This window comes from Cavia porcellus, unplaced genomic scaffold (assembly GCF_034190915.1).
Source record: "Cavia porcellus strain 051 isolate PalLab524CR breed Dunkin Hartley unplaced genomic scaffold, mCavPor4.1 scaffold_3, whole genome shotgun sequence".
In the NCBI taxonomy this organism is placed as follows: Eukaryota; Metazoa; Chordata; class Mammalia; order Rodentia; family Caviidae; genus Cavia; species Cavia porcellus.
In genome coordinates, this window is record NW_026947486.1 from 38,899,276 (window position 1) to 38,916,353 (window position 17,078).

Consider the following 17,078-nt stretch of genomic DNA (forward strand, 5'->3'; position numbering starts at 1 on the left):
GATCCCTTAACTGGGACCACTAAGGCTCATTCTGAGGAAACTCCCATCCAGAATCACAAGACACAAACTTTTTCTACCCTTTAGGGAAGCTCTGATAGCAGGCCGTGTGGGTTCCTGTCCAGTCTCATCCCATTATCCAACTGTGGATCTGTCTCTCAAACCATCTGAGACTTTTTTCTAGTGCTCCAAATGATGTAAATGATACCTCCTCCACTGGCTGAGGCCAGTACTGACAATATGGACTTTACCTTGGCCCCCTGTTCCCATCCCATGTTTTTTTTTCGTCTTTTTCCTTTTTATCAGTGACCGGAGCCGCGGGAGACAGGAGGCCAAACTCGAGCAGGATCAGCTCTCAAACTTTATTACGTACAGCGAACCGGACCTGACAAGGCCCGCCACCCTCAACGTTGGTTCCTCTTCCGCCCGTTGGGGGCAGGAACAACCTCTTATAAGGGGAAGCAGTATCCAATCACAGAGAAGCGCGCCTAACAAGCTGATAGGCTAGCGTCACGGGTAACTGGGCAGACATGACAATTTGGCGGGCTTGTTCAGGCCGGGAAGAACCCGGAAGCAGGAAATGGGCGCCATCATAGGCGGCTTCCCACATCTCCCCCTTTTTTATTTATTAAAATAGGATGGTCTGTGGGTCCCTCCAAGGTGTCTATGACCTTGTTGCTGTTAGACACCTAGGAGTGGGCCTACCTTGTAGGCCGAGGCATGAGAGAATGTAGAGGTCTATACCCTGCTGTGCATCACCCTGTTTTGTGCATATCCTTGCGCCAGGACCATGCTCAAGGTGAGTGGTTCATTTTTTTGCAGGGCCAGGCTTTTGTGAACCGAACCTGGATGCATATAGACATTCATTCCTGCCTTCCCCCCAACCTTTGGGGCGGATGGCACTGCAGTACCCTTGGTCTCGCATCTCAATGCCAATAATTTGACTCCGGGAGGGACCCCTGGCCTTATAGGCCATATATATCTGAGTGGAGCCTGTCTTAGGTTGACTGGGAGGGCTTTTCCCGTCTTACCCGTCATTGGCTTGCCCACTCAGCTCTTATAGCTGATGTTCTGCAATGTGAAGGAGATATGCGGCGGCCTGCTGGCCTGATGGGCCACCTGCTGCCATTTGCATGGCTGCCATAGCTGTGATCTTAACCTGCTGCTGAGTTTGTATGATGCGATCTAACAAGCATTTAATAACCACAAACCCCACTAGGAAGGCCACGGCAATCAGGATCCAAGTAGTCAGGTTGGGCCAGGAGAACCAGGAGGTGACGCATTCCCACAAACTGGCTATAACACTGCCTAAAGTTGATAAATCGAACCTGACTGGACCTAGTTGGATACCGTCCATATTGTCAAGTTCCTGACCGACTATGAGGGACAAATTGTGAAACTTAGGTAGGTAGGTGTCTTGCAGCCAAGCTGTCATATTTTTAACAGTGTTGGTCAAATTTGTGCGGACAGGGGTGATTAATAGGAACCCACAGAATAGAAAAGGCTCCAAACCAGACATTTTAGTTTGTAGATGGTCTCGGGCGCTGAGCGTCGGTCCCAGAAGGGTCGAGTTGACTTGTGTCCGCGGGCTTATCCTCCTGTGCTTTATCAGGAACTGGTGGGGAGTTTACTGCTCGCGTCAATCTTTCCGGGACCCACAGCGGTTCGCAGCCTGGTTCCTGTGGGAAGACACAAACCGCACCTCGGGTCCAGCTAACCACTGGATCCGGGCCCATCCATTGTCCTGTAAGGACATCTTTCCATCTCACCAGCCCTTTGTCGGCCGGGGACGGGTTATTGTGCTCCATGGCAGGGGAATGATTATTATGATTAAGGTTTAAAAAATTTATGGTAAAGAGTGCCAATGATATTCTTCCTTTGGGCGTTAGGCCGTGGCCACCCAATTCACGGCACAGGCGTGTCCACTCTTCTAAGGACCTATTTTTGTTAGTTCTTAGGACATCACGGCACTCCTTAGTGCACTGTTCAAAAATCAATTGTTTTATGAGAGGGTGAGCCGCCTCAGCATCTGGAAAAATCCTGTTAGCGGCCTCAAGCATGCGGGCCACAAAGTCTGAAAATGGCTCTCCCTGCCCTTGTATAATTTTTGTAAGGTGACCCGTATGTTCTCCCTTTCCAGCCAGCCGTCTCCAGGCCTGGAGGCCACAGCGGCTAATTTGTTCATAAACCTGGCGAGGGTATTGAGTTTGATCTTCCTCAAAGGCTCCTCGCCCTAATAGCATATCCCTGTTCCACTCTCTCTGGTTATTTTCCCTGTTGGCTGCCGCCTGCTCTACACAGAATTCCTCATTCCAGGACTTCCAATCTAAATATTGTCCGGGGGAGAGGCAGGCGCGTGCCAGCTGGGTCCAATCTCCAGGAGTTAAAAGCAGACCTGCCAATGCCTCTAAAAGCGCCATGGTAAATGGCACATTGGGCCCATAAGCTGAAACTGCGTCCTTGATAGCTTTAAGTTGTTTAATTTCTAAGGGCTCATAATATCCTCCTCCTCCCCTGCCTCCTACTTGTACCGGGAATGCATGGAGACCGGGACACTCAAAGGGAAGCCGCGACCATACCCTCTGGTGGAAGGAACGTCCTCCTCCCTCCCCAGATGGGGGCGCAGAAGGCAACCCAGGAAGTAGCTCTCCCTCTAACCAGGGCGGTGCCATAGGTTGTGGTGGCAGCCCAGGGAGCAACTCCTCTTCCGGCCACGGCGGTGCTATCTTCCCGAGCCCTGAATTCGCGAACTTGCCAAAGGGCGGAAGGGCTTAGTGGGGCCTGGCGCCCTGAAGGGGGTGATCGTGGGTGTTTGGTTCCCCTTTTTATCTTCCCGAGCCCTGAATTCCTCTTTAAGCTGTGCAGGAGGGTCCTGTTTAGCGAAGACAACCTCCTCTTCTGAACCTTCCGAATCAGAATCAGAATTAGAGCCCTGAGGGTCCTCCGGAGACCCACAATCGGCAGTGGCTCCGGGCTCCTCTGAGCATTCCGATCGAGCTCTATCAAAAGCCTGTCGGGCTGTATTAGCGAAGCGAAAGCAAAACAGATGCAAAGGGAAAAGAAAAGAAAAAAAAAACCGGCGTCCACTCGTGTGGCACTCAAAATCTGTTAGGTGCGTCCACCCAACCCAGGTGACCCAGTACTCACCTGTCCCGGGAAACGCTGTATCTCACGTAGCTGATCAGGGTGAAGAGAAGAGGTGCTCGCGGCCTTCCGTTGTTATTGGGCCAGGTCCTCCGTCGTACCGCAGGCGACAGCAATCGCACCTCCCGGCTGAAGAGGCACGTCGCTGAGTCTTTTATTCCCCGTACGGGGGCCACCAGATGACCGGAACCGCGGGAGACAGGAGGCCAAACTCGAGCAGGATCAGCTCTCAAACTTTATTACGTACAGCGAACCGGACCTGACAAGGCCCGCCACCCTCAACGTTGGTTCCTCTTCCGCCCATTGGGGGCAGGAACAACCTCTTATAAGGGGAAGCAGTATCCAATCACAGAGAAGCGCGCCTAACAAGCTGATAGGCTAGCGTCACGGGTAACTGGGCAGACATGACAATTTGGCGGGCTTGTTCAGGCCGGGAAGAACCCGGAAGCAGGAAATGGGCGCCATCATAGGCGGCTTCCCACATATCAGTACCAGGGATCGAACTCACGACTGCCTGCTTGCAAGGCAGGTGCTTATGTCACTGAGCTAAATCCCCATCCCCTCCCATCCCATTCTTAATGCTACATTTCCATTATCATGTGATTCAAAGTAAAGACTGTACCAAACAATACGAAGGATAAGGCACCCAAGTTCTAGTTTTCCCTGTACTAACTACTTTGATTTTTGGCTTGAGACAGGGTCTGGTTATGTAGTTCATGCTGGCCTTGAACTCACTACATAGCCCAGGTTAGCCTCAAACTCACAGTGATCCTCCACAGCCTCCCAAACCCTGGGATTATAGGTGTCACCATGCCCTGGCCTTTTTTTTTTGGACTAAGGGTTGACCCAGGGCCTTTACACAGAGCCAGATCCCAGATCCTCAGACCTACTTTTTTGAGACAGGAGTCTTCTTTTTTTTTTTTTTTTTGTCTTTTTCATTTTTATTGGTACCGGGGATTGAACTCACGACCGCCTGCTTGCAAGACAGGTGCTTATGCCACTGAGCTAAACCCCCAGCCCCGACAGGAGTCTTCTTAAACTCAAATGTACAATGCTTTTTGCCTCAGCATCCCAGTGTTCAGATTATAGGCATGTGCCACTGTATCAGTGCTTATGTTTCTTTTCTGAGGCACGCTCTCACTGTGTTGCCCAGGCTGTCTTTGATCTCATGAGCCTCAGGCCTCAAGCTCCTTGCTCCTACATGCTGTGACTATAAGCACACACCCCACTGTGCCTAACCTTTTCACTTATACATTTACTTTAATCATTTGTTGTCAGTTGGATCTGGTTATCATAAGTTATCAGGACCTGGGGCTAGTGAGGTTCAGTGGTAGATCACCTGGCTAGCATGTACAAGGAAGGTCCTGGGTTCCATCCCTAGCACTGCAAGAAAGTCACATTAAAACTAGCACTGATTCCATCAACTAATGATTCATAATTACATTAATAGGTCCACAGAGGCCAGGTTCATGAGGTGCCTGGTGTAGGGTTCTGGGTCCCAGCTGCGAGATGGGGCCATGAGAGGTGAAATAAGTTGTTCAAGTCACACAGCTAATTAAGTAGCACAGCTAGAATTAGAAATCAGTTTCCTGCTTCCCAAGATTGTTAAAATGAATCTACTGGGGCTGGGGATTTAGCTCAGTGGTACAAGTGCCTGCCTGGCAAGCTCAAGATTGTGAGTTTGATCTCTGGAACCAACAACAAAAATGAAATCTGTGGAAGCAAACCCCGTGACCTCTTAAACTAAATCATCAGACAGCCAGCTGTGTTTAAATTAAATTGAAGAGTGGACTATTGAGGGGTCCTGGCTTGCCTGGATTAGCTGTATGAATATAGCCCTAAAACAGAAGCATATGTAAATGAACAACTGAAGAATAAGTATGGGGATGTACTCATCCAAGGAAACAATGTATTGTACATAAGTACAGAGAAGTAGATGTAAAGACATCAAGGAAGCAATTAATTTCAAAGTTGGAATGTTATGAAATATTTTCTATTTTTTGTTTCTTTTGTGATTTAAGTTGTTCTACTTTCATAGTAGTTTATTTTTCACTGACATGTAAGGTGAATGTATAAAATTATGGACTGAATTATAAAGTTTTTACATGTAAAACTAGCAATTACATGTCTACCATATTGGAAGTTATTACCATGAGGTTTTCATATTAATTTGGACTTTATGGCTCCCCATCCTCACCTCACCTCTTCCCTCATCTTTACTTGCCACACAGACTCCTCCTAAGGCTGATTCTGTGCTCTCTTCCTGGAAAATCTTTCTCTTCATTCTCTAATCTCTCCACCCTTTTTATGTCTTGTTAAGACCCTTTTCCTACCTTCTTCCACACTAGTGTAGACATAGGCCTTTTTTTTCCTTTGTCACACTGGGATGAACACAGGGTCACTGCACTGAATTACAACTTCAGCTACTTTGTTTTGTTTTTGAGACAAACTGCTGCTCAACCTGGGCTCAAAATTGCAATCTTCTTCTGCCTCCCTGAGTGCTGGGATTTCAGGCAAGCATCACACTAGGCCCAACTAAACAGCCCTTCTTTGGGCCTGAAAAATGCCTTATCTCCCTCCCTTCTCAAAGCATCTACCACCCTTTATTATAATTCATTTGAAAGAGTTCTATGTTCATGGGTTTTTTTTGAGACATATGTCTCATTTTGCCCAGACTGTGCTCAAATGATCCTCCTGCCTCAGTCTCTGGAGTAGCTAGAACCACTGGCATGTGTCACTGTGTTCGGATAGGAGCCCTATATTTTATTTTCTTCTGTATCCCCAACTCTTAGCACTCTACTGGGCTATAGACATTGTTCAGTTAACACTTGTTGGCTGAGTGTGGTGGTGCATGTGAATAATCTCAAGCACACAGGATGCTAAGGTAGATCACCACAAATTCTAGGCCAGCCTAGACTACATAGTGAAAGACTAGCCTCAACTAATGAGACCTTGTCCTAATCATCAATCGATTGGGCTAAGGATTTAGCTCAGCTGCATAAGTGCATACCTGGCAAGCATGAGGTCATCAGTTTGATTACCAGTACCAAAATAAAGAGGAATCAATCATAAATAAATGCTGGTTGAATGGAGTCAACTGACAATAATCTGCTCTCCCATCAGGCTACCCACCTTGGGGTCTTCTGAGTCAACTATTTCTAATCCAAAAGCTGATAGAAAGAGCATGAAATGAGATGAACAAGTGGGTGGTTTACTACCAGGTCACTGTGAGTACCATGTGTCTGCCCTACAGGTACTTCAGAGTTCATAATCTTGTTCCTGTGGGCTTTGAGGAAGGGGTGGGGATTTTTTTTTGGTCTTTTTCCTTTTTTATCGGTACTGGGGATCGAACTCACGACTGCCTGCTTGCAAGGTAGGCACTTATGCCGCTGAGCTAAATCCCCAGCCCCAGGGTGGGGATTTTTATCTGTAAAATGGCAAATAAGTGTCATCTCTGTGGGGTCCTCATGGCGATGCACTGAGGTAACAACAGGGGGTGCTTTGTAAACTACAAAGGGCTGTAGAAAACAATGATGATCACACAGAAACTGTGTTCCTTTATCTAAAATCTTTCCAAGACTCAGGCATACAAGGCCTTCCTGTTTGTATAGCATCCTCTCTTGCAATTAGGTTACAATTTGCATTATCACTGTCTTTATATCTGGCAGATTCCCAGCCTGTACCAATATACCAGTCACTAGAGACCTGGAGTATCCTTACCTCACTGGTTTATTAATACATACCAACCATTAAAGTGGATTATTTTGCAGGATGGTTGATTTCCATCTATTCAATGCTGACTGTATCAGGTGACATTTTGACTTTGTTCCCTCAAGCACAAGAAAAACTGCTCAGTACCCACTGTGTGCTGGTAAGGGGCCTAGATAGTAGGGAGACTTGTAACATCAGTTTAATGGAGCCAGGTATGGTGGATACCTGTAATCCTAGCACTTAGGAGGATGGCCATGAGTTTAAGACCGCCCTAAATTATGTGGAGACTGTCTCAAAACATCAAAAGAAAAAAAAGCTTTCAAAAATGTAGTTTTGAAATGAAAAATTTTAATACAGGGCCAACAATACAGCTCAAGGCTTGTGTGCTTTTCAAGCACAAGGTCCTGAGTTCAAGTCCCAGTACCAAAAATGAAAAATCTCTCAGTTGAGACCTGAAGGATGGTTAAGAATCATCCAAAAATAAAATTAGGGGAGGGAGCCTAGTATAATCTCAGCTACTCAGGAGGCTGAGGCAGGAAGACTGTGAGTAGAAAGCCACCCAGAGCAATATAGAATGGGGGAGGGGGAAAACATTCTTGGGAGATAAAACAGTATCTGTGTGATGGCAGTGTGTATCTGTAACCCCAACACTTGGGAGGCTGAGGCAGCATTGCCAGTTCAAGATGAGCCTAGATTACATAAATTCAAGGTAACTAAATAGTAAGACCCTCTCTCTCAAAAAAGGTGAGGAATCCAGTATCTTTTGAATAAGTAAATATAACTTTCAAGTGTTTGTTAGACATTACAAAAATATTCTGGCTATGATATACATAATAGCAATAAAAGTAGGTCTGAAACAATTGTTTAAAAGAAATGAAGAGCTAGCACCCAGGTAAGGACAAGATCTTCAGGTGTCTAGTTTCTGTAGGACTGTATCAACTTGCTGATCATGATGTATCTTTTATTCATAAGGATTGAACCCAAGGGCCTTCACTGAACTTGGAATTTTCAATCTTCCTGCCTCAGTCCAAGTGGTGGGATTTTAGACATATACCATTATATCTAGCTGGCCTATCTTTTTATAAGTCTCAGTCTAAAAACTAAAATACCTAGAACCAATGTATCACAGGCCTATTAAATTTTCTGTATAGCTTTTATTGCATATGTAACCTAAAAATATTTCATGCTTTCTCTCAAAATCCCTTGGTTTTGTAGATATGGAAATTTGCCATGACATGAGGGTAAAGACTAGATAATCATTGGGGACAAGGGAGGGAAGTGAACATCACTTTCTGTTGATTTCATGACAACGTAATATTTGAGTTATCAAAATGTCAAAAGGACTGAGGGCATAGACCAGTGGTAGAGTGTACCTAGCATGCTGGAGGCTCTGGGTTTAATCCCTAGCAACAAATCGTTTTATAAAGTATAAAATGCCACATAAATCTTTCCTCTATTTTTTGTGGCATTGAGGACTGAATTCAGCCCTTATATAACCAAGCATTAAGAGCTCATCACATTCAGGGGCTCTACAGCCACATTACTGGCTGGAGCCTCACTCCCGCTTTCCAACCTCAACTTATTCCTCTAGGGCATCCATCATAAGGTCAGCTCTGACATGGGCTTTCTTCAGAACGAGGTGCTTAGATGAGCTCCATTCTCTTGGCCAAGAGAACCATGCTTATCCAACATCTGTTTGAGGTTACTTTTGGAGCCCACTTATCCCATCACATTTGCCTGGGTTCAGTTCCTGTATACTTCACTTTCCCCTAGTGTACACAGGAGACCCCAGGGCTCTACAATGTGATGTCCACAATAGAGGAAGCAGAAAAGCTCTGTGCACCCTTTCTTCAACCAATTAGTTTGGTTTAGATGCTGCTCAGGATCTCCAGCAGAACCACGTGTTTTATAGACCCTAACAGAGCCCAGGGCACAGCCTATGGGTGAACACATTGCTTCAACCCAGTGCCGTGGTGATTTGCCATTACTTGCCACATCTGGATAACCATTTAACAAACCTGGCTAAACAACGCATGCAAACTGATTCCATATGTAACATTTCTTAGGTGATGATGCCCAGAACACAACTCTTCCTCTAACTCTGTCATGGTGGGATGGTGAGCTATACCTATAGAGAGCAGTGGCCCTTAACTCAGGGTACTTTTGCTTTTCATGGCATACTTCTGTATTAAGTTAAGTCCTCTTAGGAATGAGTTCTGTTCCAGGAGAACATCACAACTGTGACAATGTCTGGCAGACACATGTACTACTTCTGTGATTTGTTTGTAATCTGAGGTCCATTCCTATCTGTGAAAGTTCAAGACTCAAATGTTCAGAGGTCAGGAACTCACTACAGTTACTTTTGGCTGTTACAACTGTGAGGGGCTGTAAGATACAGTAGGTGAGAGCCCGGAAAGTCATTTATATATCTTACCAGGTAAAGAATGATGTATACTATCCAAATAAATGTCTCTGTATCACCTATACACTTATGACTCTCATTGGCATCCAGAATTGAATTTGGCAGATGGGCACAGGGGTGGGGAAAGTATACTGAACAGCCCCAAGGTTGGGTTCATGCAATAAAGCAGGCAAGAGGAGAAAAAAATCTGGTATATTCTGAGATGCAAGAGGAACCCAAAGACTGCCTAAGCCTTTCATGTTACAAAGTAAGATGTGTAAATTAAAGACAGCACAAAACCAAAAGCATGTCATCATGCTGTATTACTGAGTATAGATGATGCCCCTCCTGTCACCTAGAGACCATTTCATCCACTGCTCTGTTTGGCTGCCAGCCTCTTGTCTCTCTCTTCGGCAATGGTGAGGCGGATACCTTTTCCCCGGGGAAGAGAAATCCATGGTTTGTTGCCCTGAAGGAAAAAACCAGAATTAATCCTTGCCAGGTATCAACTCTACTAGCAGTACAGCACAGGTTATATTTTCCATTTTGTTTATGGCACAGAAGTGTGTTGATCATGCTGGCCACCAGCTGGGCAGTCGTGGGACTCACTCAGATGCTGGTTTGATGATGCTCAGTCATAGCAGATGTGAAAAACAGCACCCCTTAACCTCTTACAGGCTTACTGCACACAGCAGGCACTGTGACACTGAGTCACAGTTAAGTAGTACCCAAGGCTGATTATTAATTTCCAATAAAAAGAAAGCCACAAATCAGTTAAGGACCTGACTGAGAAATATTCCATTACTGGTACTGCTCATTAATCAAGGTGATCAGGCCATGTAGTAGTTCTGTGACACAGAAAAAGGCCACATTGACTGAGTCCAGTCAGCTCTGTGTGCACTTAACATACTTTTCCCGAAACCTTAGAAGGAAAATCCAGACTTACTTTGCCAATAACAAAAATGTTGGAGAGCCGGGTGGCAAAGCTGTTGCCATTGGCATCTTTCACATGGACCACATCAAAAGAACCAGGATGTCTTTCCCTGTTGGTGATCACACCAATTCTTCCTAAGTTGGCACCCCCAGTCACCATACACAGGTTACCTAGGCAGAAGAAATCATCTTTCAAACAAGATAACAAGCCAAGTTTAACAACCCAAAGTAACAAATCAAAAACAGCTTAGATGAATTTCTATGAAGAAGTTCACAGATGGTGTGGTGATACACACCAATAAGCCCAGGTACCTAGGAAGGCTGAAGGGGGAGGACTGAATTTAAACTGAGCTTGGGTACCACAGTGAGATCCCATGTCTAAAACAAAAAACACCTAAAATAACCAAGCTTAGAGGTTGAGGGTATAAATCCATATACAAGTGCATGCCTGGCATGCATAAGGCCCTGGATTCCATTCTGGGGTAAGAGAGCAGTCATGTATCAATAAGCTTATTCACCCATTCCCAGTTGAACTTATTTCTATGAATTTGTACCTTTTTGCTTTGCGGTTTTTTTTTTTTTTTTTTTTTTTTTTTTTTGTACCGGAGATCTAACTCATGACCTCACAATTACCAGGCAGGCGCTTGAGCCATTGAGCTAAATCCCTGGTCCCTTGTTTTGCTTTTTTGAGACAGTCTATGTACTCCAGGCTATCCTTGAACTTGCAGCGAGTCTCCTGTCTCAGTTTCCTGCTAGTCCTGGCATGACAGGTATGCACCCCTATGCCCAGCTTGGATGTTGTGTATTTCCAAGCCCCCTTAAGTTTTCCCCATCCCTCACTGGACAATAACTAATGTAAATTTCACCTTGAAGATGGTCAGGTCCTTAACATCTCTTGCCCGACTACTGATCTTTCAAGGCACAATTTATAATTATTGTTACTGACAGACTTCAGTCAGCATTATGGAAGGCTAAATCAAAATCAGGCTGGCTTTCTTGCCCAGCCCTCAAATTTTCCCATGGTAAGAGCTTTTGAGACACCTGTAACAGGCCTGAAAATGAATTTTATACTGATCTCTGAAAGTAAAAACTGTAAAGGGTGTGTGTGTGAGAAGCAGATGGCTTAAAAACAAAATAAACAGCAAGCTACTCATACCCAGACACCACATGATTCATAATGCTCAATTAAATTTAGATTAAGAGAGAGCCCAGAGAGGTGGCATGTCTGTAAAGTCCAGCACTCTGGAGGCAGAGGCAGGAAGATCACAAGTTCAATCAAAGCCAGTCCAGGTTACCTAGCTATCTTAAAGAGGAACAGTTCATCTACATAGCCTTAATGAGGCCTGACAGGCAAGGAGGCTGCTTACCAGTGTCAAACTTGATAAAATCAGTAATCTTGCCAGTATCCAAATCAATCTGGATGGTATCATTCACCTTGATGAGGGGATCAGGGTAGCGAATGGTGCGAGCATCATGGGTCACCAGATGTGGGATTCCTTTTGTGCCCACAAAGATCTTCCTTACTTTGCATAACTTATACTAGAAACAAAGGGTTAGCCATGTTAGTGTAGTTCATGTGTGCTACATTCCACAGTAGATGAGTTTTTTTTCCCAAGACACAAGTCACTGGCTTGAAAATGCAGTTAGCAGCTAGAGGCAACAAGACTGGGTTTCCTGGACTGCAACAGAATGGCCGTGGCTCTAACTTTTCCTCCCAGCTCCATTAAGTGCAGACTGCCCTGTTTTTGGTTAGTCTTCCTAATACTTATTTTCCTCCCATCACTGCATCACCTCCACGTTAAAACCTCAAGGCACTAAAGAGCTCCCCCATCTCTCCCCAAGAAGTACATTAAACTTCCAATATCCACCACTATAATTCTGGAACTAAATCCCACTCCTTTCCTCAGGCTCTTCAAGTCCAGTAGTGAGCTCTAGGTATTCTTCCCTCCAAATCACTCTGATCTCCTTCCAGGTCTCAATGATTCTCTCTACATCACAACCAAATTCTGACTCACAAATATAATTATACCACCAGTTCATCTAATCAACTATTCTACAAAGCCTTTCAATTTTAGACTTCTATTTCCTGATATCCTCAAAGCAGATCAAATCGTCAGAGGCCATTGGACATACCCACTGGCCCAAGGCAGCACTCAAATGAGTTCACTTTCACTTACAGCGAATTCAAGAACTTTTGTGAAAAGCCATCACAACAAACTGAATTAAACAACCAGACTGCAACTATTTTTTGAATTTTCTCAAACTAGTGTCTCAAAGATCATTAGTCTCTTAATGCCTTCCCTTCCCCAATGTAAAAACCAGATCCACAAATGGAGATGTGGCAAAGGGTAAAAAACTGGATTGGACCAGGCTGATTTTCTGATCCTTTATCCTAAAAGACAAATAAAAATTCTTAAAGTGATTTTATTTTTCCTACCAAGTAATCTTAGAAAGCAGAGACCCAGTTTTCTTGTGACACTCACCTTGGCCTCCTCAGGTGTAATGCGGTGAACAGCAAAACGACCTTTGGTGTCATAGATCAGACGGAAATTCTCTCCAGTCTTGTCAATGCTGATAACATCTGATAGATAAGTGACCAGTCACTACAGTGACCCTCATTACCTTGTTGAGCAACCACAACTGTTTAAGTAAGCAAGCCGCATTTTTAGACTTTTGCAAAATTCCAAGCAAAGTTTTGAGATGTGACTAATGATTGCTAGCAGCTCTACAGTATTTAAGTAAAAACATTCAGGGCACACACAAATTCCCTCTTCAGCCTTTAACAGGCAAAAAAAAAAAAAAAAAGAAGAACACAGGCCACACTTCTCACTCTGTAGAGTGCCTCAGCAGGGTGCCACATTCCTAGACACACAGGTATTACTGGATATGGAAAAACCTCACTATTTGATACAACTGCTATCTTGAAGACCAACAGAAAACAATCAAGAGTAACACTGCAGGAGGGTCCTCCACATTACTTACCCATAAAACCAGCAGGGTAGGTTATATCAGTTCGGACTTTGCCATCAATCTTAATGAAGCGCTGCATGCAAATCTTTTTTACTTCATCACCCGTTAGGGCATACTTAAGTCTGTTCCTTAGGAAGATGATGAGAGGCAGACATTCTCTCAGCTTGTGGGGACCGGTGGATGGACGAGGTGCCTGTAAATTAAAAATGGAATTTTAGAAAAATGTACAGCACTTCCTCCTTCAAAGGACCAGGTCCACAAATAATAATACCAGAGACCTGAATACATGTAAGTGTACTGTGTGGCACTTACAGGTGTGAAATAAACTAGGCACAAAGATGTACTTAAGAGTGAAGCAAGGTGAGGTGCAACTAAGTAGTTCAGGTCCTGCAGGAGCAGAGTAATCCAACAGATATTATCCCCCTAACTTATACAGAAAAGGTGTAAAACGTACCCCCAAAGGCACTTACAAAAAATAAAGATACTTACAAACACGCCAGTCAATTTATCCAGCATCCAATGCTTTGGAGCTGCTACCCGCTTCAGATGCTTCTTAGGACCACGAGCCTTAAAGTTTCAGAATGCAATGTTGTTGAAAGACTTCCAAGTTTTTTCCGTAATAATTCACAGTCCAGTGTGTAATTCCCTAATAGAACCTACTCCCAAGTTTCCTCTTCAAATCCTGGGTAATGTTAAAAGCACAGGGCTCTGACAGACTAAAGAAAGGCATACATAGTATCTAGCCAATGTTCTCATCATAGCGTGCACCTGGCTACAAACATTAGGCCCTTTCTATGGTACCAGGCTGATGAAATGGACAAGGACCCAAACACGAGCCACACGACTAGACATACATAGGAATGGCCCAGAATACTATCTACACTTTTGCCAATCAGACAGTGGAGTTTCTGCATGTAACCGTCTGGTTTCAAGGTGTCTGGTACAAGACTAATGGAACTTTGGTACTGCAACATGTACTGTTTCTTCATACTTAAGAAGTTGAGCTTTTAAAGTGCTCTGTACAGGTGCTTATTGGCAACCTAAAGTTATGCCACGCCAAAGATAATGACCAAGGAATTCCTTCGGTGTCAGGCAGTTCCGGGGCCCAACTGCCTCGGGCTCTCTGCTTGCCTTCCCTACCCACCCGCAGCTTCAGCCAGATTGGACAGTCACTTCTCAGGGGATCAGAAAATGTGTCGCATAGCCAGAGAACAAGGCCTCCTCCCCGGCAGCACCAAATACAACACCCCCTCCCCAAATCGGCAATCGCCCTCGTCCTGGAACCAGACTAGGTCGACCCTGAAGGCCGCACTGCCTTAAGTCTCCGTCCAGCCGTCCCGGATGAGAGTCCTGAAGCCTGGGCAGCCCCGGGGCCGGGAGGATGAACGTCGATGCGACCAGGACCTCCCTAAAGCCCTGCCTTACCATGGCTGCGCTGGGAACGGAAAGAGGCCGGCCTTCTTCCGCTGAGCGAAGAAATTAGGGCGGGAGGTTGCGCGCGCCTAGGATGCCCCGCCCAGCTTTCCTCTGAGCCTGGGACTTAGTTTTGCCACCTGCTGGTGGGAGGTCAGAGGTTCTGAGCGAGGGAGAGGGGCGAGGGAGATTGTCTCCCACTTCTTGCCCTTGGTCCTCGCATTTCTGCTGAGCGTTTCTTGTGCACCTAATTATGTGCTAAGTGTTGGGAGTACAAAGATGAACCAGACAAAAGCCCTGCCTTCAAGAAGAGTGCAAAATGCAGCTACTTAAATCCGAAGTACACACGATTATATAATCAATAGGAAACATTTTGGCCAAGTTTGGTGACGCACGCTTGTAATCCCAGACTCAGGGGCTGAGATAAGATGTCATGCGAGTTCCAAACCAGCTTGGATCACATGAGACCCTGTCTCAAAACATGCACACACACAGAGGAAATATTTTAATAAATATTTGATACTATTTCTTAAACATATTTAGTCGGTGTCATCTTCCACATTCCCCAGAACCAGCCAGCCGGACCATAGACTTGCAAAGAGCCAATAATTTCTGTTTTCTCTTGCTTCTCTGCATACTTGGGGGTGGGGTGGGGGAGGGGGCAGGCTATGTGGGGTTGGAGGGTACAATCACTGCCTGTACCTTGGCACACCTCTTTCGTGGCTTCCTGTACAACACATTTGGCACTTACTATAGTCTCAGGAAAGAGAGAGAACACTGGAGATCATCCAGGTACCTAACTAAAATATAGAACTGGTCATGGTATTTCACTGCCCTTGACCCTTCACTTGCTGCTCTAAGGGAGCAGGTTCTAGCTGTTCCTAGTCCCTCAGCACCCTTTCATCCAGTCGCTTTTGACCTACAGAGATTGGGAACCCTCTGCCTATCTCAAACCTCAGGGTTCCAGCCACTCCAAACTGTTATTACCCCGAGGAAATTGACCCCCTCCACATACACATTAATTTTTTTATCTTTTTGAGGTAGGCTCTCACTATGCACTTCAGGCTGAACTTGAGTTCATTTTGTAGCCCAGGCTGGTTTTGAACTTGCAACAATCCTTCTGCTTCAGCCTCCCAAGTGCTAGGATTACAGGGGTGCACTACCACACCTGGCTTCACACACATTATTTTTGGATACAGTCTCACTATGTCACCCAAACTTGTCTTGAACTCTTTAACTCCTGGACTCAAGCAGTTCTCTAGCTTCAACCTCCCAAGTAGCTTGGACTATAGGTATATGACACTGACTTGGGCTTATACGTTTATTTTAAATGGTGTTTTTTTTTTTTTTTTTTGTACTGGAAATTGAATTTAGCACCTTGTGCTTACCAGGTAGGCACTGTGCCCCTGAGCTACATCCCTGGTCCTGTTTATTTTAAATTAATATATAGTAATTGTATAGATTTAGGGGTACACTGTGACATTTCAACACATGAATATGGTATGTAATGATCCAACCAGAGTAATTGGCATATATCATCTCAGACCCTTTTAATTTCTTTGTGTTGGGAACACAAAAATATCAGGCATGATCAGGGTGATATGGCTATAGACTGTGTTGGGAACATTTGAAATCCTTTCTACTATTTTGAAATATCCAATAAATTGCTGTCAAACAGTTATAGTACTGTGCTATAGAACACTAAAAATTATTCCTTCTACTTAACTGTATTCCTGTACCTGTTAACCATTCTCTTTCTAGTCTTCCCTCCCCATACCTTTCCCAGGTCCTGTAACCACTATTATGTTCTCTACCTCCTGGAGATCAGCTTTCTACACGCTGGCTCTTGAGAGACTGTCTGTGGATCTCACAGTTTCTCAGCTTTGGACTGCAATGAAAGCCCAATCCCCTTTCGTGGCACTCAGCTTTGGAAGTGCGTACCTCTCAGATCCCTCAGGCTCTATAAGCATGCTGTCCACTCAGGCAGAGTGAAGCCCTCATTCTACATGCTCCAGAGCACTATGTTCAGATTCAGTGATATTGTTTAGTGCATTGGGTAGCAATGACTAAATGACTTATCTGTCTTCCACTGGCCTGGACATCTCCAAGACAGAGCTTGCCCTAATTCTTTTGGGCAGGCCCTTTGCCACTTCACAGAGAACTTGGTACTGTATAAATATTTACTGAATGAATAAATTGAGTTGACATCTCAATTTATAGTAAGACTTCAGGTCCTACTATACTACTCCTGAGAATGTGTGACCCGTGTCTGAATTTCTCCCAGCATGGGCTCGAGGTACTGACTGAAGAGGTTCCATTTTACAAGTCTTGACTTTCACCCCCTTCTTCATCTCAAGGCAGTCTGCAGAGGAGGAAAAGTGAAAAACAAAAAGTTATCTCTTTTCAACAAGACAGTATTAACTAAGGGGATAAAAGTATTCTTTGTTTAAAATTAGGATATGCTCCATGGTAAGGCATGTTATAAGTAATTATTGGAAAGGAGCAATTA

The 17,078-nt window shown here is 44.8% G+C and overlaps 2 protein-coding genes across 2 annotated transcripts; both read right to left on the reverse strand.

Annotated features, from left to right (window-relative positions):
• Nucleotides 1–345: 345 nt before the first annotated feature.
• On the reverse strand, nucleotides 346–9,260 carry LOC134475459 (igE-binding protein-like). The gene is made up of 2 exons (XM_063246083.1): nucleotides 1,029–9,260; nucleotides 346–990 (listed from the first exon to the last, which is right to left on the reverse strand). The coding sequence occupies exon 1, from the start codon at nucleotides 2,667–2,669 to the stop codon at nucleotides 1,518–1,520; it is 1,152 nt and encodes a 383-aa protein (XP_063102153.1). The 5' UTR covers nucleotides 2,670–9,260; the 3' UTR covers nucleotides 346–990; nucleotides 1,029–1,517.
• A 190-nt stretch (nucleotides 9,261–9,450) lies between these two features.
• Rps4x (ribosomal protein S4 X-linked) lies at nucleotides 9,451–14,695 on the reverse strand. The gene is made up of 7 exons (XM_003470991.5): nucleotides 14,582–14,695; nucleotides 13,646–13,723; nucleotides 13,169–13,349; nucleotides 12,670–12,767; nucleotides 11,554–11,725; nucleotides 10,200–10,357; nucleotides 9,451–9,722 (listed from the first exon to the last, which is right to left on the reverse strand). Exons 1-7 carry the CDS (start codon nucleotides 14,582–14,584, stop codon nucleotides 9,621–9,623), a joined length of 792 nt encoding a protein of 263 aa, XP_003471039.1. The 5' UTR covers nucleotides 14,585–14,695; the 3' UTR covers nucleotides 9,451–9,620.
• Nucleotides 14,696–17,078: the final 2,383 nt, after the last annotated feature.

What these genes read in the sequence shown, in the direction of transcription:
- LOC134475459 (XM_063246083.1), bottom strand. Translation starts at nt 2,669, where the DNA reads ATGGCACCGCCCTGGTTAGAGGGAGAGCTACTTCCTGGGTTGCCTTCT.
- Rps4x (XM_003470991.5), bottom strand. An exon ending in ATAAATTGACTGGCGTGTTT is followed by an intron (nt 13,350 to 13,645) that starts GTAAGTATCTTT and finishes TTTAATTTACAG; the next exon opens with GCACCTCGTCCATCCACCGG. An exon ending in TTACACCTGAGGAGGCCAAG is followed by an intron (nt 11,726 to 12,669) that starts GTGAGTGTCACA and finishes CTTTGTTTCTAG; the next exon opens with TATAAGTTATGCAAAGTAAG.